Here is a 26,206-nt window from a genome sequence, read left to right on the forward strand (position 1 = left end):
CAGTGGGAGGGAATTCTAAACCATGGCTCTGTGTTTTCTTTCTCGCTACGCTTTGACGGTTGTGCCTAAGTGGGCTTGCTTTGCTTGGGGGGGGGGGGGGGGGGGGGAGAGAGGCGGGGAAGGAGAGGTGTTATTCTTTCCCGTGGAGATGTATCGTTGAAATCCCATGAATAAACCGGATGGACTCAGCCGCGTTCATGATGGGATGATTAGAAACAAAGTCCCGCGTAATCTATTAATTAATGGTGATGACGCGAGCGACACTCGGCCCCCTAGGGTCCGGGGGAAGGTCTGGCTGTGCTGAATTTTTTATTTCATAGATCCGTGCTAATCTATGGATGAATAGGGCACTGTGGTAAAATGCTGTAGCTGAGGAACTATTTGGCATTTTGCTTTAATTTATACCTAATTTTAATAAACTCTTTTAATTTATACTTAAAAATAGATTAAACTCTCTCCCGACTCTTCATTCACGCTTAATATAATCGACTCCTGTACTGTACCCCCCCAAAAAAGAGTTTATTCACAAAAATGTCCCCCCCCCTCCCCAAGAAAAAGGAACAACCAAATAATTGGTAACGAAAGTGAAATCCAGTATGAATAAAGAATATCAACCCTAACCATCCTGACTCCATCACAATCCATCCCCTAATTGGGTGGATTTTGGCAGGCAAGCCATGCGTACCAAGTCCATTAAAATCCACCAAATACATGGGGAAATGGTGGATTTTGATGGATTTGGTCCTGAAGCATTATGTGCAGCAGAGTCAGTGATGGATTTTGGCACACTTGGTACTGTTCTTAGCAAAACTCAGCAGGTAGTGTTAATAAAGTTGACATAATATTCTTTCCTTAATCAGGCCTGACTCCAGTCCGCGAACATTCATACATGTACCAGCACACGTACAGCATACTGTAGGCCTTTATGCAAAGACAAAAACATGGGGACTAACACACACACACGGAGTGCTAACGCAAACATTGCCTGATCCACAGCTGAGAATAACGGCAGCACAAAGGTCACTGACGGTCCCTGGTTGAACGTCATGGAAAATTACAGCCGAGTTTGAGGCATGGAGGTTTCCTTATTAATCCAGCTCTCCCAACGCGAATACACCCAACATCCTGTTCAATTTTAAGAGCACATTCGATCACTTTGATAAAAGGATAATGAACAAAGCACAAGACCATATTTGTCAACATTTGAGCAGTAAAACTCCTTTATAATTTATTTCGGAAAAAAAAACCACTCATATGACTTTAAACAGGAAAGAACTTCTTTTTTTTTTTTTAGACTTACACCAATTTTCTAAGCCTACTGCAGCAGTCGACTTTTAGGGGGCCAAAACCAAGAAAAACTGTTAAATCAAAAAAAGTTTTAATCGAGAAAAACATTTCACAGTTTCGTTCCGATAAGATACAGACAAATGCACACGACCTTGGCTTATTTTTATTTCTCGATTTGCAAATTTCAAATGTGTAATTAGTCATTATTCCTTTTGCAAGATTTGAAAATAAATGTGTAGGTTTGAAAGGCTTTTTCTTGTGCAAGGATCGTCACATTTCATTTACCCGCTACTTCAATTGTTTCATCACAAAACAAAAACCATAAAAAAAGTGACAGAAACTGTGATAAATTTTGACATTTCAATTGTTTCACCACAAAAAAAACACCCAAAAACTGACAGAAACTGTGATAAATTTTGTCATCTTGACTAAATCAATTTTAAAGTGACGTTTAAATTCCAAGATTGATTTTCCAATTTTAATTTGCCCTTCTTTTCCTTATTCAGCCTTTCGCCCCAACACTGACTCGCAAGATCACCCCACAATTTTGACCTTTTCTTTTTCCCCAAAAAATCTGGCGATCCTTTCAAACATTGACCAAAGAAGTCAAGAAATTGAGACAAACAGGTACAAAGTCTGACTGCGCTCGATAAATTTTTTATTAATTGCGAAATCATTCCGAAAATTACCACACTGTCGAGATACGAATGGCACTTGATCTGAACAAAGGTTTAAATGCCTACTTTCGGAGGAAAAAAAAGCTTTACGAAAGTTTCATTTCTGTATCTATGATCAACGATGCACTGTACACTACAACATAACTGCTCAAGGAGTAACAGTCTATCGTTCAACCAATCCATCTGCAATAAATCACGTCGGAATCTACCGAATGGAATTTTTGAGAGGTCAAGTTTAATCTGGCTGTTAAGTGTCTCGGTGTGGTTCCTGTTTTGACTTGACCATAAGGCATCCACTCGACCGAAAAAAAAATACACTCTCACATTATACTGGTAGTTTTTCCCACCTCTTAAACCAAAAAATCTGTGTTATTTGTCTTTAATACTTTAACACATGTATTTGTTCTGAAAACACACATATTCATACAGTCAGTCCAGTAAAATACAAAATTGGGACTACGTGTAAAATACAAGTAACCGTTTGAAGAATGTGACTTTTCTTTTCTCAGTCGTGAATCCTTGAAAATACTTCAAAAACCAGAAGTAGCACTTTGAATGATTTTTTTAAGGGGGGGGGGACGTTTAATGACACTAAGGTCAAATACAACACCGACGTGTTTAAAACCGCAAGCGGCGATAACTTGAAAGATAACATCAAGCAAAAAGCAACTAACAGGGACATCACGAAGAATTTCAATGGCTCAGTGATGTTGAAACATCAGTTCAAAAACCAATTGCTTTTTTAAAAGTCTTCTATCTGAACACAGATAACAAAAGCCCGGACGATATTAGTGTGTTTGTCAACGTGTAGTACGTGCGCCCTCAGCTCTGACCTATGTTAATGATTACCCGTGTGGCGTGATGTGCCCGGCCGGCGTTGGTCGCTAGTGATTGGTTGTAATCGCTGAACAATGGAGCTGGGAAACCCGTTGGTTGAAGGGGGGGGGGGGGGGGGGATTGCTCGGTGAATCATCAACAAACTAGATCATTCTAACAATGCCAAGTAAGTGTGGTTTTGATCTGGACAAGGATTGGACGGCGGAGGGGGTGGGGAAAAGGTTTGCCCCTTTGTGGTTTTTTTTCCCTCTGTGTTGAGGGAAAACTTAAAATCTTGCAGTGGGGAAATCTTGGCATACGGTATTGTAAACTGGGGAAAAAAACAGGAAACCGAATGATGGCAGTATAGAGGAAACTACAGACCAGTAATGCATCCACGATTTGACCTTGGTGATATACATGTATGTATGTGGCCTATTTTCGAGTAGAATAGGGGTGTAACGTCAAAAAAGTCCGTCCCCCCTAAAAAAAAAACCAATTTTTTTCTGCGGGCCAAAAGTTTGGGCAACATTTTTTTGAAAAATTGTTAACTTCTAAAAAATGTGAAAAAAAAATGTAAGGCCCCCAAAACCAAAAACCTGGGTGCGCCACTGTTACAGATTTTTTTTTTTTTACAGTGTTGTGATAAGAAGTGGAGTTTGAAATCAAGTTTACAGACTGGATTCGTTGGTGGTTGTTTAAAACCCTGTAAGTTTGGACAATGATTCAATTGTCAGAACATTTTATGTTATAATTGGCTAGGAACCATCCTCAATCCTACTAAATCCTTCAATTTCCAGCATGTAAAAATATATACTGATTGTTGCTTAATCTCAATTGATTTCTGCTTTCCAAAACTAGTTTGCACAGCAGATTCTACAGTGTACATTGAATAAAAAAAGATTGCACATTGTCAGTGCCACGCCGTCCAAATTGGGCAACTGCATGCAATACGAATGGTTTTATTGTCTTTGAACTGTAATTTCAAAACATGTACGGACACGCTCATTCAAAATAAGGCCAGTCTCCAACCCACACGTGTACAGGTATTTGTGCAAGGGCTTATTCAGCCCAACCCTTTATCTCATCCAGGTATTTTCAAATTTGCTCAAGAGGATTTTAACGATTTGAATCTAATTCCTGTTAAATATTTACCACAACAAAAAGTGGACTGATAAGTCGATGTGAAAGGTCACTAGTACAAGAATGGGAGCTGTGAGATTCAATGTTAATGAGGCTTCGAAAGGGAGCGTTAAAATCTTTAAACGGAGGACAATTTTTGCTTTTCGTGCATTTTGTTCGTTTCTAATAATAATACCACTCGCAATCCAAAGAAAAATGTTCAGAAACCTAACCTGTTGAAGTTTCAGCTCAGTGGAAATTACACTTTTCAAGAATAAAGTGAAAACCATGCACAACCTTTTTAAAGGAAACATGATTTTGTCTGTTGTACTCTTAATTTGCAAAAATCACCACACTGAACCAGTCAACAAAATCCCAAACTGCTGTTTGTTGGAGAGAGTTGGCCATTGTAGGGTAATGGGTTCAAAATTCATGCAGATTTGTGTGGTAGATTACAACACAATGAAACACCGCAACTTTGTAATCACTTCCATCAAAGACAATTCTTTCAAAGTCCCTGAGAGGTAAGTTCTTTTCCTTTTGGGACAAACAACTTTACTAAGATAACAAATCCAGGAAGGTGTTCTGGTGTTTTATCAGGACCATCCTATGAGCTGACCCATTAACAATGGTCGTTTATTTTACGCAATTCCAAGCTTGAATACAGGAAGGGCTTTCACTGTGTCAACATCTCGTCGAAGTGTTGTGAAATGACTCAGTGAAAAAGTTTGGAATGACTGAGGTGTGCGTGTGCATGTGTGTCATGACAACGCAATGTGAAAGTTGTCACATTAATGGATTCGGTACATGGGCGGAAAAGTTATTGCCTACTGAGGGAAGTAATGAGCAAGACAAGTTGCTGGAATTTGTAATGTACAAAAGTAAACAAAGTTTTGCACTGGGTATGTTTGGGTAAGCCAAACGTAATTCAATCTTAGCCCTGAAAGTTTGTAAGTTTTTAAATTTTGGGTTGTGAAGTTTTCTTTTTTTTCTAGAATTTCAAACACCACACTCACCTCTGATCTTGGTATGAATGCTGAAGGACCGTTGCCACATTGCCTGGGGACTTTGACTCCTTTTTCCTGTAGAGAAAAAAAAAATACAAATTTAAATATTTTATTTCTGAAAAGGGGGAAAATGTACATGTTAGAGTCTGGTACTTGGACTCACATCCCTATGAAGTTATATGCATATCATAAGCAAGCTTTCACCACACTGAAAACAAAAATGTATCTTATAATATAAACAGTTGTGGACAAACTATTTGTCCAATGAAATCCAAGACTTTGCCTCCTAAAACCGTTTACAATTTGGAAGTTTTCTTAACTACTGGTAAATTTATCTCAAATGGACTACCGGTAGCACCTGAATCAGAAACTAGCTACATTCCATATTCACCACACCTGAGCAGAAAGGACAAATGAAATGACTTGATTCTGGCATGCTGGTGTCTTTAGACTTGGAGCTTTTCTGTACTACAAAGATGGGGGACTGGATAAATTAATGATTAACGTACACTTGAAAAGTTGCATCATTTCAGTTAAGAAATCAAAAATATTAGCACGAAATTTTGCGAGGATCAGCACTCCATATGTGACCTGAGACGCACAGCTGTCCAATGGGTGCGTTGAAAAGTTTCTGGGTCAAATCGGTATGTACATGTACGACATCTGATCATGCAGTTTGCATTAAAAGTTGCATCATGTGTATGTATCTGCTGGAATCAACCTGTTATAACTTGGGTCTGTTCCAGGAACTTTTATTTTGGAAAATAGCACAAAAACACTTTTCAAACTTTTCAATAGGAGAATGACTTTATCCTGTACATTAGTTCTACATGTAAATGTACTGTGCTGTATGGTCAGCATTTCCTAAATATGGTAAATATTGTCCCTTTTTGTCAAACGAAACTTTCTCATAAAATCAAAGTCGGCATAAAAGCAAGAATAACGGACTGGAAATAAAAATTGGAGAATGCCATATTCCAAGGCAAGTGGGACACACCAAAACGCCACAAAATCCTGTCCGCAAACTCAACCATGCACAACCACAACCAAAGAATGAAACCACTGAACCATAAAATGTCCATTACTGAAGCATACAATTCGTTCTGATTGTCGAAAAATCTGATGACAATTTTGTGGTTACTTTTTTTATATTACCAGGATTTGGAGTCAGGTTACTCAATAAACAGGACAGGGGATATCCTTTCTGTCCTGGTACATCCTGTCCCCTTTTCCCCCCCAAAATCATGTATGACATAATCAACGAATCATCAGTTTTTTTCTTCTCAGAAACATGACATATGTGTATTCAATGATTTGCACATTCTGTTGATCCAATTAACTAATACAGCTTGCATTAACGTGAATCGACTGTATAATGCTTCTGATTTGACAGTTAACACAGGAAGTTCACAAAAACAGGAGGTATTGTTTTGAAAAGTTTGCCAGATGTAATGCAGAAACTTTTTGTTACAACAATTATTTTGACATGCATTTGGTACTTAATCAAAGCCATAGGGTCATTTGCATTTATCCCGAAAGTAATGTAGCAATCATTATCAAAGAATTTATTAGGATTTAAAGATTGCACTGATACTAAACAGCCTGAGAAAATATTATGTCTGCTTCGTTGTCTTTTAGAAGAAATCAAGAAATCTAGGTGATTAGACGGATCTTTGGAAATATAAAGAGTTCTGACAAAATCTTGATTCGTGATCAAAAGTTGTGCATGATTTTTCTGTTTTCTCCATAAAGTGTAATATCGACTGAGCTGAAACTTTAGGTTTTGAACATCCTTCTTTGGATTTTGAGTGGTGTTATTAATAATTGAAAACAGACAAAATGCGTGAAAATCAAATCATCCTATCTGACTTCAATCACAACTTACACGTGTACACTGTAACAGTTATTTCTTCATTTCAACGGTAACAAATGACAAATTTAATACTGTTCTATATATTACAATTTCTGTGCAAAACAACATCTAAAAAATACAAAGGAAATCATGAATATTTTTTAAGTGATGCTCAATGGAAAAGTAAATCAGTTGCTAACTACAGTTGATAATTTCTCTTTTGAAAATAGAATACGCAAACGAGTCTGTAATAATTTCAAGGTGACTCGAAATAAATCTGTCGGTTTTTAAATGTCATATATGAAAATTGAAAACTCCCTTGTTGTAATGCGCAGCGTCTTACCTGCAAACACCTTATACACAGTGTCGGCCTCGTCTTCACTTGCCCATCCTCGAAAAAATATCTCTGTAACTCGTTCAGAGGGCTGTTTGCCCGTACCCGCTTGCCCATAGTTCGGACCTCGGCTTGGCTGGCGCAGCTAGTACCACAGAAATGTTTAGAATCCTTCTGCCCTAGAAACACACCACATGTACCGGCTCCACTGGAGCACACCTTGAACATTACTCTCTTTAGCGCCCGTCTTAATTTGGTTCCTGTTTGATGGATCCTTCCCTGTAGCAATTCACTCCCTGTATTGCATCACTCTTTCCCCTGCAGAAACCACAAACACATGTGTGCTGCACTCACAGTCCACACTGTGAGTAACAAACAACCAGCTGTGGATGGATCAGGCCAGCTGAGCCTGGCTAGTTGCCAGCAGAAACGCTGACAGATGACCTCACAGCCCAACTCATGAATTATTCATGTTGAATTGTGGCCTCAGCACATCAGCTGATCTTTGTTGCTGTGCGCCTGGATACAAAGGCAGTGATGATGCAATATTTGGCTGGGCTGGGATGACCCACTTAGCGGTGATTGGTGGACGGAACTCAATACATATTCATGAGCTCTACATCTGGGCCGAGGTGTTTGTCGCAGGGCCCAGAAATTGACAGGACATTAGGCATACAATGCCTGTTTACTTGTTAACAATTAAATGATGGAACCTGACAGTAAAAGATCTATCACAATGACAACGTACAATGTACATGAAGATGGCATAATAATGAATTGCCTGATAAGGAATCAATGTTCAAGTGGATCAGTGAAGTACTAACATATCTTTTGTTCAGCTGTAGACAGTTATACACTGAACAATGATGCCCTGGGGAGGGGGAATACAACAATGAAAATAACTGGACAATGCATTTAAAAGCCCGAGGAATATTCACAATACACTGTAAATAGCCAATAAATCAAGTCCCTGTAACAAGCTGTTGAATATTCATGACCACAATTACAGGCTGCCTACAAGTGCATGATTCAGCGATTCACAAACTATTGCATATTCATCATTTCATGTCTATTGTGAAGAAAAACACAGCAGGGGAACAAACGGTGTCCTCAACAAACTTTCAAGATCCATGTAGAGGGGTTTACCTCCATAAAACCTGGTAAGTCGATAAGGCCACATAGAGAGTTAACAAACAGGCAACAAAAGGCACAAAAGGACTCAAAGTTTTTGTTGGACAATAAGGGGTCAATCTGGATTGCAAACAAGTGTCACCTTCTTGTAACCCTATTTGTCACTCCATTTGTCATCCCAACCCCCCCCCCCCCAAAAAAAATACAACCTCACAACAGTAATCCAAGCTGGCTCTAAAATCAAAATTTGTTATGATTTGGTATCTGAAAACATTTTGCAGGTGCGATGTATACATTCCTGGGGGACTGGGGGTCAAAGTGTAGCGAGTGGAAAAGTACCAGGAGGGTACCTTATACCTGTCAACTATCAGTCAACACAATATAATTTTTTTTCTGAGGAGGAACGTTTATGAATTTTGTACCAGTTCAGGATAGGCAAGCCCTACACTGGTTTTTAAAATTTTTTGTAGGGGCCAATGACTGTTGGTCAACACAATAAAATTAAAAGCAGCGATGTAATTGATCTGTAAGTCTAAGCACTTTTTGTAACTGACCTCATTAAAATTTGGAAATTTCGCATTTTCTGAGTTTTTTTTTAAACTGCAGATGCTCAATTCACAGTCAATTAAACAGGGAATGTATTATTTTCCTGCGGCAAATATTTAATACTAATTGAAGAAAAAGAGAAAGAATGAAAATTCCTGCAATGTGAGATATTTTTACAGCTGTAAATTCACAGCATTTGAGTCATATTTCTTATCTCATAGGCATGTTTATGACGCATTCTGGACAAAATGAGACAGAACTGGGCAGAGGTCGACATGAGTGTTCTGTAAGCAGGTTTTAGGAAAAAGAATTTATAGTCCAGTCAATACTGTTTGTTGCACTCCGATCGGACATTCTGTGGACAAGTTATGGCTGTTTAAAGTTTGCATTTTATAAACATGTTAAAAAATTAAAATACTGCCAAAAAAGGCGTTTAAAGTTTGAGTTTTTTTAGTTTTTTCCTTTACCTTGCTAAGTTGAAAGTGACTAGGACAAGACAAGACAAAAGATGATACCTTGTTTTATTTGAGAAAATAACAGGCATCTTTTCTGTGTGATACGTACATGTACAATGTATGTAACGTGGACAGACACACTGCTAGGAAAAGGGTGCTTAGGACAAATTCAGTTTCTAATAGGCACTTCCAGTGACAATATTAAGCCATTTTACATTGTTATCAAGCAAAAATATAACAGTTTTCACACTGGCTTCAAATTTATGATGTGATTAGGGTTACGTATGAACAGGGACAGACATTTTGTGACAAATGTCCAGTCTGTTCGTACGTATAAATCCTGATTATAAAATATCAAATAATTCTTCACACTGACTCTGAGTTTTCTAGGTTTCCTCCAGGGTACATCTTCTTAAATAAGTCAACATTAGGGGATCATTAAACTTTATGCTTACTTTGTGACTTTATCTAAAATGTCTGTCCACTATATTTTCTAAAATACAAAACCAGTTATATCATTTGCAGGTGAGGATATTTGTTTGAAGCTTGCAATGTTTACATCAAAAATTGAGAGACCAAGATTGCAGTTTTATCATCAAAACTGAAAGGTCTTCTCAAATGTCACACTTTTGGGCCCATTAGTTAAATGTGGAATTGCCCAAACATCAATGAATGTAAATATTAAAAAGAATCACCCAATTTTTCTCCACTATAGTCTGTGCCCAGTTCTGTCTCATTTTGCCAGAGCGCCTCACATTTCAAAAATTAAAATGTCTGGTGATTTTTATTCACAGAGAACCATTGCAAAATCAGAATGCTCACAATATTGCTAAGACCTTTAAAATTACCCCCACATAAGTTGAAGAGGCCTAATACATGTACACGGTGCCCAATGCAATGCAATTATATTCAGGGCTTCGTTAATCAAAACTCCTCATTAAGAGGTTGGCATTTAGATGAAGGGGCAGAACTGACATTATAAACTCAAAGGAAAGTCTTCTTTAAAACTAACAACCTAAGTTAAAGGTAAAGTCTATCATTTGTAATTTGTGCATTTTGTTCGTTTGAAGCAACAAAAGTGCTTAAGATCTAAAGAAGGGTGCTGAACAACTAACCTGATGAAGTTTCATCAGCTTTAGCTTTAGCTGTATATTTCGAGAAAAACAACATTCTAGGATCTCGATTCAAAACAAAAGTTGCTGAATCATGTTTTGAGTTGGGCCTGAATTCAGCGTCCGATACACATTCTAACTGAGCCGATTGCAGCTACGGGATGTCGCGCACTGATCCGACGAATTATAGCAACCGCGCACGCGTGTGCATCGTGCCAATGCTTGCGCGGGCTTCGCCGAATAACAAAACGAAATACAAATCTGAATTTCCTACGGTGCTTCTTAAGAAGCACCGTTGGAAAGGCTTCTTTTGTTGATTTCTTCAAAATGACAGCTTGCCAGAAAGAATAATTTCACAGGGAGTTTATAGTCCCCTTACTATCTTTCAACCAAGTATGTTTTTAACAATAATTATGCCAGTTACTTTTGGATAGCTGCAAATGATGGACTCTGGCTTTAAAGTTGCATTCCCTGAGCTATTTTTGAGTTTCATGCTGAAAAATGGATTCAGTTTCTAAATTGATATTTTTTTTCTAGCAATACAAAAGTTACAACTGAATTCACTTTTGAAAGAGACATCGGCCCATGTCGAATTATTACTTTACAACTTTGAAACTGAATTATGGGCTGCCAGACAATGACTCCATTCTCGTTGGGTAGGCTGGTTCCCGCCCTACAATCAGTATCGATAATGTACGGACCGGGAACCAGTCTGCTTGCAATCTTTACACAGTGGACGTGTTTGTGCCCAAACCAGGAATTTTATGTTTTCAGAGGGTTGCAAACGTCAAAAAAAAAGAAAGAAAAAAGGTTATTTTTGGTGGAAATAAGACATACAAATTGAACATTTATTGAATTTGTTGAAGCACGGTGAACACAACTTTAATCCTGGATTTATAAATTTTTTGTGATTAAGAGGAAGGAGGAAAAACCCTCAAAGACTTCGCTGAAATTTAGTTAAAATTTAGTTAAAATTTGAAAAGGCTTTAAATATAGCTAAACAATTCTGATACGTATATTTTTTATATATAGCAAAAAAGAATTCTGATACGTTGAAAACTAGAAAGCATTCAGAGAGCGCAAACCTCCACCAAGGCTAAACATTTCCCCGCCATAATCAGTACACCCAAGATTTTACACACCACCGTCAGTTTTCAGACATCACGAACGTTGACCACACATGTGGCCTATTTTAGAGTAGTATAATTAGGGTGTAAATGGCGCCACCAATGTCAAAACAGTCCATCCCCCCTCCCCCCAAATATTAATTTTTCTGCGGCCAAAAATTTGGGAAATATTTTGTAAAAAATTTAAAATTCTAAAAAAATTATTAAGAAACGAATTGTGAACACCCCCCCCCCAAGCCAAATCCTTGGTGCTCCACTGCTTCCCTACGTTTTTCTCAAAACTTTGATCAATTTAGATGTCCTCATGGATGAACCTCAATATCCAGACTAACTTGCCTTTCATTACTTGAATTATAAGAGTGCAATGGCCCGCCAAGAGTGCAGTGACAGCGTCTAGCAGCTTCGGGCAAAACAAATCGCAGTCAAAATTGCCAGGAACAACTTTGAACATGGCTACAGGTGTATGTACTTTGACAAATTTCTTTAAAAAATTTCAACCTGAGGCTATTTTTGTGATAATTTGGATTACAGATTATTAACTTCTACCGGTAAGTCTGCAGCCCTCATTCCCTCCCCCCCCCCCCCAAAAAAAAAGAGAGGAGTATTTTGAAAAGGAGAAAAAATTTGAGACAAGTTCTGTGAATAAATGATGTATTATTGAATAAAAACTCTTCCACTGAATACATTTTTTTTAAAATTAACAAAACAAAAATCTCTCCAACATAAAGAGGGGGGGAAAAAAAGTTGCCTGGGTATTCAACACATTCTAGGCAGGAAACTGGCCAACTGGCCCAGGCCTAAAAACAATATTGTGCCAACATCTTTCATCTGCCGAGTACAAACATTGGATCGTATGTCATCGCTGAGTGCAATATTAAAACAAAAAAAAAGGCTCCTTATATTTTACAGACACGATCGGAGAACTGCCAAAAAAAACCCAAATACTGAAAGGCGACGAAAATTCCCCCCAAGGAAAACTGGAGAGATTTAGGTGTTGCTGTGGTTGAGAAGTATTAATGAAAAACTGCCAAATGCCAGGCAAGGATGCAATTTCCTGAAGACTTGGGGGGAAAAACAACATCAAGTCTAACTGGAGACTACTAGGGCTGGGCGTGACTTGATTACTCGATTACTCACGAGTAGCTTGTGCTACTCACTGTTCCACTTGTGGTTTTGCATCCACTCGAGTTCTAGATCTGACTGTTTTCTCGAAAAGTGCAATACCCACTGAGCTGAAAGTTTAACAGCTTAGGTTTTGAGGATTCTTCTTTGCATTTTCAGCACTTGGTGTTATTATTGGAAACGAAGAAAACATGCATCGAATGCAAATGACCTTTAAACCATCATAAAACGTTCCATTACGTACACGCTTATTTAAAGGGACGATACAACATTTGCAAACATCAAAAACGAAATGATCAAATTATCACGAAATACTTTACTGGATTGTTTGGGAATGACAGTCTAAAGCATCATGTAAAGTTGCGGCTCCTGGTGTGCTGACATTTTCAAGAAAAACTGTATTTTTCCAACGCTGGTCGGCCGACCAGCGTTGGAAAAAACTGTTTTTTTTTTCAAAACGTGTTTCTAATTTTCAAAGGTAGTTCGTCTGCATTTTCTTTACATTACACACCTGTGAAGACTACAAGCCTGCTAGACTGATTCTCTGAACTTACAATTCCCTGAATTCTATAAATTGCTCCGTTTCATCTTGAGTGGGGTCAGGGAACCAGACTACAAGAATATGATTGGTTTTCTTGGTTTTTTTTTCAGCATCTACGAACCCAAAACATGAAACAAGTCAGTGTAACAATATTTGCTATAACATACCAATCTCCCAATCCATTAATTTCTGGAAACCGCAGCAAAAGCAAATGTTGTACATTCCCTTTAAGAGCATTTTCAAAACCATCTGCAATGTAATATATTTTATTACCGGTAACTTCAAGGCCTACCAAACAATTTGTAAATATTCTCTCCCTCTAGTTACGGTAACCGCAGTCTGTATTATATGCAAATTATTTTCTTAACAAAAGGGAACGACAAATGCTGATCACCCCACCTGTAGAATTAGGTCAGTATTACTCAATCCTGTCAGTGTCGATGTCAAAAAAATATTTTGATGTTCGCTCAAGCATTGATGAACCAAGTTAGCCACACCTAAAATATATGATTTTATTTTACCCCTCGTGGAGTATGCATTCAAACTTTGAAGGGACACTGCGTCCTGGAAAATGCCCAATTGGGCTACAAAACATGTTGTAAACGAAATGAAATTATAGGAAAGAGTATTTAAGAGCAGAATATTTATAAACATTTACAACACAAAACAAAATGGGCAGTTTTTGTGTTATTCTTGCGAGAATGAATTTCGTTGGAGAACATTTTGACTCTAAAGAATAAGTAAGGCCAAACAAAATAATAAGTCTGCTCCCGGTTTCTCTACCTACCCTATTCTGACAGCCCCTACCCTAATATTTTTATGGGAAACATAGTGTTCGCCTTTTGCGGACGTTGAAGAATCCACATTTGTTTGCATTGGTGATTGGTCACCGCTGTTCCCGAGACACACAACGTACATATCGTACACTGTATGAGAACGACACGAAAAACGTATTCGTACTCCATCGTGTCCGATGTAAACAACCGGGGATTTTTCGTCTTTTCTCGGAAATGGTAAGACATTAGGTTGGTTTCCTTTCAACCACATGTTTGAAATAGGATAAGTAAACAATCCAAAACATGACATTTTCGGGGATTTCAGGACCTAGTACCCCTTTAATATGAAAAAAACATTCCTATCATGTTTATGTATGGATTAATTATTGATTGTTGGTTATTTTTGTGAATATTTCTGCAACAGTTGCTTCTGTTCAAATTGTTGCAAACAAATTGGCAGCACAAAGCGTTACATGAACAATTCAAGTTAAAATTGATGAATTCAATTTGGCAGTCGAATAAGCTGCACATTCAATTTGGCAGTCGAATAAGCTGCACCAGCTTACCCCAAAAGTGGTGCAGCGACGTGGCTTTTTTTCATTACTTGTTTTCCTTAAAATTTCGCCTGATGACTGCAAATGGTGCCCAACTAAATTTAGTGCAAAATGTATGGGAGCCCAGAGAGGCCACATAAAGCTTATACTCGATCGTAACCCCATCTAAAAACACGTTAAAATTGTGCAGCAGCAGGATTCCAGTCAATGAGTTTTGCGGTTTTGAGACATCATCATATATTGAAAAAAAACGTTCTGATTTTGCCGACGTGCATGGCTACGGCGACGCGTGCACAGACCAGAAACCTGAACCTTTTTTTTGGCCTAATATACCAAACTGAGAAATCAAAAAATAGATTCTGTAACAAACAAACAAAAAAGTCTGGCCTGTATGAATCCTTTTAAGCCACAAAAGAGCATGATCACTCACTCCAAAAACCCACATTTCATTAAACTCACTGATACTGGAACACTTTACAAAAATTATGTACGTATGGGAGCATTACTCATAAAAGATGAATGTCTCATTACTTACACCTGAAGAACATCACAATGAGAGTATTGTGAAGAAAGGCGGTGACAAATAACCACTAAAGCATGCAGTACCCAGCGTGAGGTTTTTGTGGGCACTTCCTGTACATATGGGGTCAATGCGAGGTTAATGTCTTACTATTCTCAAAACTACAGAAATTACACATCCCTAACCACAACATGTACAAAATGTATTGCACACAATTGTTTTTGAAAGTCTTTCCACATTGGTTTGATAAGGAGAAGCTAAAATAAAATGTTCACCTTAAGGCCAAAAAAAAAAGTATCTGGTTTCTGGTCTGGAGCTTGCCGAAACAGTGGTGCGGCGACGCGTTTTTTTTTTTTTTTTACCGTTTTTTTTCCTTCAAATGTCGGCTGATGACTGCAAATGGTGCCCAACTAAACCTAGTGCAATGGGAGTCCAGTCAAACCAGTGAGTTTGGCGGTTTTGAGATATCATCTTTCATTGAAAAAAAACCTTTTTCATTTTGCCAGTTGAGACGCACATGGCTAGGGCGACGCGCGCATACCAGAAACAGGACACTTTTTTTTAGCCTAAGTGACCAAACTGACAACTGAGAAGTGTAATCAATCTATATGGTTTTTATAAACCGTACCTTGTTTTTGTAAACCAACTTTGAATACTTGTTATTGTAATTCCTTAGACTAAGACAGTTAACGATTTATTGCATAATTCTGGGCTAAAACTAGGGATTGGAGGTTTTTTGGGGGGAGGGGTGGGGTGGAGGGGGAGGGGGGGCAGGGTGGAGGGGGGGGGGGGCAACGGAGGAGTGGTCCAAAGTCATGTGTAAAAAAAACAACACAATTTGTAGTCTGAGTAATACAAATAAAAGTAATAGGCTCCCTAACAGACTCATTCCCGGCCATCGGCGCCATCTTGGACAAGTGGCAAACTTGACGCGCAGCTCAGCGCTAGTGAGCGCGATCACAGCCCATCAACTCAGTTTGCTCGTGCATCGATGCATTGTGAGTCGCTAGCGCTAGTGCCGATAAACTTTTAGGGTCTATTCACGTTTTGTATGCTGTGCAAGTGCACCAGACTGTTTCGAATCACAAAAAGGCAAAGAGATTGGAAACGTTTGAAAGCATTTATGTTTATTCAAAGACTCGCTCTGGCCTCTGGGTTGTTGCAATCACTGAGCCATGCTGCAAAATGTTCACAAGTCACGACATTCCATTTTTGATTTTGATCATGTAGTGACAGATCCCTATTGGGTGACCTGTGTACAGCATTCAGGTATTTATCTAACCGCAAGATGAATAAACAGTTGTGAAGTGCTATCAAATACACAGTCAATACTGTTGAGGATGTTAAAGGGAAAATACAACATTTGCAAACATCAAAAAATAAAACTACCAAATCATTTTGAAATACCTTGCTGGACTGTTAGTGAATGACAGTGTAAAGCATCCTGTAAAATCATGGCACCTGGTATACTGTCATTTTCAAGAAAAGTGGTATTTTTGTATCAATTTCCAACGCTGATCGGCCGATCTGCGTTGGAAACAACTGGCTTTTTTTTCAAATACTGGCCCCAATTGACCATCGCACTTGTTTGCAATCGATTACACACCTATGAACGGGTACGAGCCAGCTAGACAGGTTCCCTGACCTTACAATTCCCCAATGTATGTAAACTGCTCTGTTTTTTTTTTATATGGAGTCAGGGAACCAGACTACAGGAAAATGATCGTTTTTCTTGGTTTTTATAGCATTTTCAAACCCCAAACCTCAAAAAAGTCAGTGTAACTATATTTGCTATATATTTCCAACCCCCCAATTCCATCCATTTCTGAAAATGACAGCAAAAGCAAATGATGTATATTCCCTTTAAAGTTGCATTCCCCATGCGATTTACCAGTTAATCCCCAAAATTAGATTCCTTTTCTAAATTGCAAATTTTTCTAGCAAGACCAAAGTTATTCACTTTTGAATGAGACTTTGACTAAAAATTTTACCACCGCCGAGAAAGTGAACAGTGTTGAAACTCACCCTGTATTCACTCAGAAGACTACTGCATTTTTCCTGCACATCCTTAAATGGGCACTGGACAGCCAAGCGCAGAACGCTGGTCAGTGGCTGCAGTAGGTTCTCGTGGACTCCGTCCCGGCAGTTTGTGGCTAAGCAGCCATCGATGTAAGCGTCGCTTTCCTCGACACTGTTGGAGCGCTGTTCCAAGACGTCTTCGTGGAGGGAAGCGATGCAGGAGCAGAGTTGTTCTAAGGTGTTGAGTCGGCAGGCACTGTCTCTAGTGGACAGCCTTTGTAGCATCATACGTGCTTGGGCTACAGAGCCCTCTTGGACCGCCATTTTGGAGCAAAGTCTTTACAGATATCACTACGTGTGAGGATGCTGCCTCCGAAGTATGTTCCTGAAAAAGTCCAATTTGAAGAATGTTATTGGATGTCCTATAAATTGGTAGGCAGTACGGCAAGTGATTTCAAACTAAGTTTTCAGGCAACAAAAAGATTAAGGCTATTTGAAACCCCAACTAAAGATTGGAAAGAAACTTTCCAACCGTTGGTCAAATGGGAATCATGATTCTACTTTCTAGCCTGTTTTACTTTTCAGAATCACTGATAGCACCAAATTTGTCAAAGTTCTATTTAAAGATACGTTCTCCGTGCTATTTGTGAGTTTCATCTCGAAAACTATATTTTTTTCTCTTAAATTTTTGCTTTCTACCTCGAAATATAAAAGTTATTCACTCTTCCATCTTGAATGAGACATTGAACAAAAATATCTATTGACGTTTGAATAGTTATTGATTATTTTGTTCACGAAACTTGAATTATTGGTTGCCGGTTCTTGCAAGGTGGGTTCATTTATGCGCAAATTTCAGAGGGCTGCAGATATGCCCAAAATCAGAATAAAGTGGTTTTTGTTGTTGAAACAAAACATACATACAAATTGAGCATTCGTTAGGAGAAAAAGTCCATTTTTTTAAGAGCCTGGGGTATGCATCTTTAACCATGTTATTGTTTAGCGTAATTTAGGCCTAATGTTAGATAATTAATAGAAAGACTGCAAAGACAAGAACTTGACCAAATTTATCAAGAATAAATTGAAAAATTGTAGTTTCCTCCCAAATTCATTCTAATTTATATCAAATTACTTGCCGGTACAAATTACTCCTAGAACTATGGTAGTGGGAGCCTCATAGTTCTAGGAGTAGGTACAAATACCTGGAAAGAATGTTGTAGGTTATCCTGACACCACTTTTTTCATCTTATATTATCCAAATGAAGGTCAATTATTATAAACATGTTAAAAAGGCATGAATTTGGGAATGCGGAACATTTCCACTTTTGTTAGAAACGAAATAGGCCTAGCCTAGGCCACTTTGAAAATGCACTCAATCAACTCATGACAGTCACACAACCAACATGACCAAAGGAGCAGACTTGGGCGGCGTCTGGATACTAAATTCTTTCCAAATAACTCAATACATGTTCCTTGGAAAGAAAAACAAGATTTTAGAAGGCCGGACGTCATGGACGTGGACAAACACCGGGTCTACCAATTTTGCGGGGAATCATGCCGACCGGGTGGCGCACCGGCATCCCGAACAACCGGCAACGCGTACCCGCGTACGGTGCGGCAACATCAGCGTGCTCCGTACGTACGGGTGTCCATCGCAAAAAAAAAAATGACTCAACAAAATTACACCACGCTGAAACCCACACTTTACTATAAAAAATGCTCACATCCCCGGTTAACTGACTCAAAATTCTGACAGAATAATATCTCACCTTGCCTTCCGTGGTCAAAGCTGGAGCAAAAACGGAGAATTTCTCCACTTTTCTGCAGCTTGAAATCGCAGGGAAATCATCCGGCAACAAAGTCCACCGTTCAGTTTCGCGCACATTGACAACGGAAAATTCCATTCATTTGTATTCAGCACACGAAATCTCACGTACGCATTTTCTGTACAGCATGCGCGCACACAGCTGACATGACATGCAGAGTTTCTGCCGGTAATTAGCATAATTTATGCGACCTTTACCAGACACACCTCCAATATTGACCAATCAAATTTTCGTAATCAGCGCGTCTAGTGACCCGTGACCTCGGCGTGTGCGATTTCATCATTCGCTCTGCGGTTTTGACGTTCATTCATAATGACCATGAGTTTGCGCGAAAATATTTGCGGCCTTCCTTCGGGAAAAGTCCTGTTTATTCTGCACTGCTGTTACTCATAGAGCAAGGAGTTACTGAAGGATTAATACGCTAGCATTTGAAATGCCATTGTAACAACATCTGGAAATTATAAATTAAAGAAAGGGCAACTTCTATTTTAGTTCTTATTCGGAGATAGATTAATAATAATAATAATTATACATAATTTATAATTCCTATTATTTTATAAAGGTATATTAAAAACTAGGATTTATATGGAAATATGGTATAATTCACATCTTATTGTACTTTTTAAACAAATCTTTTTTAACTATATATATTAGTAAGCCGGTCTCATCAGCCACAAAAATAGTGGCTGCTACTTCGTGTTTTTTTTTTTAAATAAACCAGAAAAATAAAATATTTCCTTGTTTTCTGTGAAATCATTTGTGTGTATTTTTCACGAGATTAAAATGAATTTCAGTGAGTGTTTTTATCAATTGTGGATAATAATTCTAGCTTTTTTTCGGGGATTAATTAAAATCATAACTCACAATTTTATTAATAAACGATTTGAATGATTTTGCATTATCTTTCTTTCATTTGTTTGTTCCCTGATCATTTTGTTTCTTCGCAACAGGAAACATTTTGTTGCATTAGGAATTAAAGATTTTTAAGCACCTGTTTATTTACTTATATATTTTTTTTAAATTTAAAATTCGGCTTCGATTTCCAATGAACTTGGCAAGGTGCTAAACTACGAAGGCTTGCGAGGAGGGGGCGGTACGCGCAACAGGCTTTTCTGCGAATCATAATGCCGGTGATGTACGTCAGTCGGTGATCATGACACAAAAACATTTTGTCGCTACAGGCTTGCTATACTCATTTCCTGTTCCACTACATTTCCAATATAAAATCCCCCGTATTATATGTAGTTTAATGCATGGGTTAATATTGTCCAATTTCAATTTTCGTGGAAATACAACCCTTTCCTAAAACACACAATTGCAAAAATAGATCATGTAGGGCGCCAAAATGATAGCTTAATTGGTGAGCGGCGCCGGTGTACAGAAACTTGGAATCTATAAAATACTGAATTGTTGGTTGTATTGCGCATGCTTAAGAACAAAATGTGAAGGACAGTAATGCGTGAGTTATAATTCTATTAAGTACAAGAGGCAAGATTTCACAGCGAGTCAAAATTTCATATGACACCAGGTGCAAGCAAAGTTATAAAGCGCCTAAGACACACAAAAAAATTAAATAAAAAAAGCAAGTTTATCAAATGTACTGATGGAAATAAATGTTACAAAGTAAAATGACACATAGAGATATTCGGTGCCTAATCATTGTTTATTAGTTCTGAAGATGTAAATTAAATAAATAACCATTCCTTAAATTTCTATTGAAAGAAATCACAATGTGGAACAATAAATGCTAAAAACAAATTCGAAAATGTCAATAACCTATGATGTACACGAATGAAAACAGTATTTGATTTTTACTGATCATAAATAAAATGGTAAGAGTTGAAACGTTTAAATGAAGACTTTAGTTTGAAGGTATTTTCTGAATACAAAAGGATAGTGGCAAACACTGCAAAAATTAGTTTCAAATGAGTATGTTTGCAACTTAGAATTTAAGATGGAACAATTATCAACATAGCATTATCTGTAGCAACAAAGTTAATACACTTTTGATCTATCAGGTGATTTCAAAAAGAATTAATCCACTAGTCATGTAGGCAGTTAAAAAAAAAAGCGAAAAGCGATATTGAATTTGGATCTGAAGCAACTTTACAAATGAAAGAGTCTTTACCCATAAAACAGCCAATGTGCGCTGAATACAGAATCTGAACGCTTGATAAACTGTCTAAAAGTGCACTTACTGTTTCCACTTGAAAAATTATAGGTGAAATTATGAGAAAGAACCAAAGCATATACTTTTTGGAAGTGATAAACAACTGAAATGTTACCGAAAATTTAAGAAAAGTTCCAAAAATGTGTGCTTGTTAACCATTGCAATACAATTATACAATTATATAAAGATTGTTGCACGTGTTTTAAATGTTCAACCATATTTGTGCATACATTTTTAAAGTGACACCTTGTTTTAGCTAAGGCCAAGTAAAAAGATAAACCAGTTTCTCGTCCATGCCCTCTTTTTTCTTCTTTGATTCATACATTTGCAATATTTTTTGCACATATACTATCAATAGATGTATAGAATAATTGTCTTTTTATTTGTTTCCAACAAAATTGTTGCTATAGAAGAAGTTACTGGGCTCCTTAGGACACAGCATAACAGTCGAGCAAAACAAAGAATCCATCTGCCATGTTGGAAAATCTGCCATCTTTGAGAAAAAAGGGGGAAAAAAGTGCCCGCCCCTTTCATTTTTTCAAAAAGGCCTGACGAGAAACTCTCTATTTTTTTTTACTTAGCCTAATAAAAACCCAACAGCCATCTGACATTTTTTCATTACATGCGAGTACAGAAAATCTTTTTTTTTTTGGCGTCACTGGTTAACGACTCGACTGTATGAGGTTTTAATGCAAAACTGGTGCTAAGGCAATACGTTTCAAAAATTCTCCCTTACAACAAAGGCACAAAGAACATTGCAACACACAAATGTACAATACGTCTGTCAAGTTTTGCAATTTTTTTTTTTTAGTCTGGACTCCAGACTGATATCAATGTGCATATTGTGCAATGAACACCAAGGCACCATGCTGAACACACAATAATGCTAGTTATGAATTTTTTTTCTTTTCATCATATGAAGAAGGCTCAATATTTCCAAATGTTTGAGAAAATATACAAAAAGGCCAATCTTATTTGATGCATCCATGGTCATTTCAAATAGTCATCTGTTACAAACTATTATTACACTTTTTAGTACGATTGTTGAATATAAATATAATTCATTATCCCAGCTGCCTGGTCAGTTCCTAAATTTAATTCAATTTTATTCCTATATATTGCAAGTGTACGAAAAATATACAGATAATCACTTAAAATAGAGCTGAAAATCGAAAACATGATCCAGAATGCAAAAATATGTTGAGTTCTACTTGTTCTAGATATTAAACATGTAATTATATCCCACTAAGAATTCCTTAATATACTTTACACCAGTTGCACAACATTCTAAAACAAGATGTTAATAATTATTTCTTGTATTTACGAGTTTTTATTCTAAATTCCATCTTGCATATACATACACATTGCAACCAACAGAGCTGTGATTTGAAATACTACCATATTTGTCACTACTTTTTGGACTTTTCTAAGTGGAATTCTAGTGCGCCAACCAAACTTTTGTTTACCTAAAGGCCGTAGCTTATATTTCCCCATAGTCGCATCTTACATTTGTACCATAGCTATATACAAGAGTGCGCTTAAAGAGCAATCTGGATGAAAAGCCTCACACAATAATTACGATTCTCAAAACTGTATTGAAGAACAGGTTAGCGGTTCAAAGTTTGTTATTATGCAAAATATTTTTGATAAGTTTGTCGAACCTGCCACCCAACCCCAGGAAGTTTCGTGGCTGATCGGTAAGACGACTGCACGGGAAAAGCAGGAGATCGTGGGTTCGAATCCCACACGAGAATTACTGTGACTTTATTTCAAAAAATCTCTCAGATCACACAGAGCATACTGTGCTTATATATTATTTTGAAAAGTAAATCTCAGTATTTCAAACTGATTTTTCTAACGTGCTTTCAATTTTGAGATACAAAAGAATGAATATTCTTTTGAAAACTGGCCAGTTTTTTTAATTAATGACAAGTCAGCAAAAACTTACAGCCAATGAAAAACTAAAACCTTGAATACAAAGTGATAAGGATACATAAACATTTAATTATTACCGAGAATGGTACCTTAAAGAGAGGTTCCCATAGGGTTGTGACACAAATATTCAAAATTTCATGACCTGTTACCCCCATTTTACCTTGATATCCTACCCCCACGAATGTTGGTATATTTCTGTTTGGGACCACGAGCAATCGACCTAGCCTATTTGCGGCGACAAAATTTTGCCACTAAATAGGAGTTGTGACATCAGGGAGACATTGAAATGTCTCCTTAATCTACCTTGTCTATTAGGTATAAACGTAGGACGAAAAAAATGTCTCCTAATACGGGTACATTTACAGGAATTTCCCCACTTTTTAAAAGTGGATGTAGAGACAAAATAACTCTTTGTTACAAAGCATGAACTATTTTTGTCACATTCTCAAAATGTGACTTCATCCTTCACAAACATTCTGATGTGTTTTTAGTGAACATACCTTGAATATCAAACTTTACAAATTGATTCATTTGCAAAACAATGATTTGTCATCCATATTCTATCCTTAAAAAGAACATTAGCCTTACCATTCAACCTTGTTCAATATATTGTCCAAAATATCCAAGAATTTTTAATTTATTAACTGGGAAAAAGGATTGTACGGCACAAACGTTCACAAATGTTTTTGGTACACATTTGCAAAAAACAAATTCTATTTCCAAATGCCTTTTTCTGTTAAAAAAAAAGGTTCACTTGTTTTGTAACAGTTAAATAGATTACAGCATTGAAGAATTATCAGAAGTACGTCTTACACAAGGGGTTACATAACCTTATTGATAAAACAGAAAGAAAAACTGAAGTTATTTCACTCGTAAAATTCCTCTATACAAATTCAGATAAATGCGTGGAACTACAGACAATATATAGTACATAATAACAAAAATCAAACAAAAATCTTTGGTTCTGCTGAGCAAATACTGCCAATTTTTGATTCCTAGTTTTTTAAAAAGTTTCACAAAAAACTTGTCTTTCAAGTTTTCCCCCAACTTTTTTGTGTGATTTGTGCAGATTTAGGTTAAACATGTAAAATCCTGTTATTGTGCTAAAACTACATCAATATGTTGATAAATGATAAAATATCGATACATTTCATAAATAGCCCATTACATGTATATAGTGAGTTATGTGAAAGACAAAATGTGTTTAAAGACTTCCACAACAACACACATCACACATGTCTAGTCAGAACGCATATTAAAACCCAAATTGTCATCATTGATAGAATGAAACAAATTGATAGGAAATATTTGAGTTACCATGTTGTACAAAATGTCATGGTTTCCATGGCAACAGCACATGCATTTTATTTTGTTGAGTGCGCGGATCTCAACAATTTGGAAGAAGGAATCGATGTAGAATTCTTTAGGTTTTTGAGTCCCTGTGAAAATTGTTTTGACTTAAGTCATTTTAATCTTTCAACCTTTTTTAATATAAAAGGTTATTCCATAAAAATACAGTTTAATTTCTGTGTGCGAGTGTGCAACGAAAGTGGAGAACAATTCACACCAATTTACTTGATTGTAGTAAGCTATTAAAACAAACTTTCTGGGCACTGTGCTGAGAACCTTCATAAATTCTCACAAAAATCCCACAAAATCCCACAAATCTTACAAAAAAAATCACAAATCCCACACAATCTCACAAAGTCCTCGAAAACTAACTATGAATTATTTGTAGTCAACTTTCATAGAATTTTAGACCCATGTAGTTATCAGACAGTGGCTGGGCTCTACCGTCCTCAAACCCACAAAATCTTTCAAAACCTACTGGTAAAATTTGACGGATTCGGGTGGTTCAGGGCTATGGTTGGGCTTAACAATATTAGACCAACAAAATTATTCTGTCTGACTTGCTGGCATTTAGAAGAATTCAAGACATGCAGATGATTTCCAACGATCAGTCAATTGACTGATTTTTGGAAATAACGAGCGCTAATGAAGAAATTGTGTTTCGTGATGGAAGGCTGTGAATGTTTTTTAAAATTATTTTCTCGAAAAGTGTATTACCCACTGAGCTGAAACTTCAACAGGTTAGGTTTTGAATACTATATTTCCAGTGTTATTATTAAAAACTAACAAAATTGATGAAATGAAAATGATCCTATTACGCCTTGAAATAACACACAGCAGCTTTATTCTATGCACACTATTTTTCCATGCTGTTAAAAAAACCAGACCATTGCAACAATTAACGGCAACGCTCAAATTGAAACAAAAATTCTACAATTAATGTTGGATTTTGATAATCTAGCTATCAGCCCAACGAGAGTGGCGTTACATACGTAGTGACTCGGTTGCGAAGGTCTTGCGGGCCTGCCCCATGCGTATCCCTTCCATTAATAGCTGGCGCCCACCATGTCGGTTCCACTCCTCTTCAAATTCTCGTTGGACGATCTCGGCGCCGGCCTTGCGCGATAGACCGGTCTGTTCCAGGTTCATCTCGCACATGCTCAGATCGTCTTTCCCTGTCGCAAACATGGAAGAAGAAAGGGTTTAATTTTTTACATTTTAAAAAAAAATCTTCATGTTTCTCTTTGGGTGGGGGAGGGTAAATTTACATGTAATTTGATAGCAATATAAGAAAAAGTCATTTCCATAACATTTTCTGCATTTTCATGTTTTGTTATTCAAATTTGAAAGCAAAAACAGTTAAAAAATAATATCTGAACTGGTTGGCTATGTTTTAAAAAAAAAGGGGGTTGATCATGATGGGCGTTGGCTTTTTTTTGGGGGGGGGGCATACACATGCATGTATTAGTACTGGCAGTGCATGGTGAAAAGGCGTAGGGGAGAGATAATCAATTATTTCAGAGTGGAGATAATAATCCACATTGATAGTTAAAACACGTTTTACGTTATACACGTTGGAAATAAAAACACCAAGTACACGTTATAAATCCATTACTTGCTATTGCTGTATCGACAGGAAGCAAGTTTCCATACCAGGGGTAACTCTTGGAAACAAGGTTGACAATACATTAACCCCTGGGCACGAGGTTGTATTGACAAACATAATGTCAGTGACGTACAAACACATGCATTAGCTGTTTAACAATATTTCCAATGAACTTTATGCACTATTTCAACAAAGGCGTTACGTTCTGTTTGTTAACAATCATATTTGTAGATTTGTGACGTCTAACTCTCTAGTGTCTATTTGCATGGGGACCCTCAGATGTACTAATACTGAGGGCACTGGCAGCAGGGTTAACGGCGTTAG

The 26,206-nt window shown here is 37.3% G+C and overlaps 1 protein-coding gene across 2 annotated transcripts in view; it reads right to left on the reverse strand.

Moving 5' to 3' along the window:
* LOC119729986 (sestrin-1-like) overlaps positions 1-18,923 on the reverse strand; it is a 42,269-nt gene extending 23,346 nt beyond the window's left edge. The window contains exons 1-3 of one of the 2 annotated variants that reach the window (XM_038202777.1): positions 18,765-18,923; positions 17,005-17,383; positions 4,919-4,984 (exon numbers count right to left, since the gene is read on the reverse strand). In XM_038202777.1, coding sequence (XP_038058705.1) covers positions 4,919-4,984; positions 17,005-17,322 — 384 coding nt within the window. In that variant the 5' untranslated portion in view covers positions 17,323-17,383; positions 18,765-18,923. Of the gene's footprint in view, positions 1-4,918; positions 4,985-7,104; positions 7,477-17,004; positions 17,384-18,764 lie in introns of those variants that run through there. The other variant, XM_038202778.1, reaches the window with a different exon arrangement.
* Positions 18,924-26,206: the final 7,283 nt, after the last annotated feature.

The sequence above is a fragment of the Patiria miniata genome, unplaced genomic scaffold (assembly GCF_015706575.1).
Source record: "Patiria miniata isolate m_02_andy unplaced genomic scaffold, ASM1570657v1 HiC_scaffold_22, whole genome shotgun sequence".
Classification (NCBI taxonomy): Eukaryota; Metazoa; Echinodermata; class Asteroidea; order Valvatida; family Asterinidae; genus Patiria; species Patiria miniata.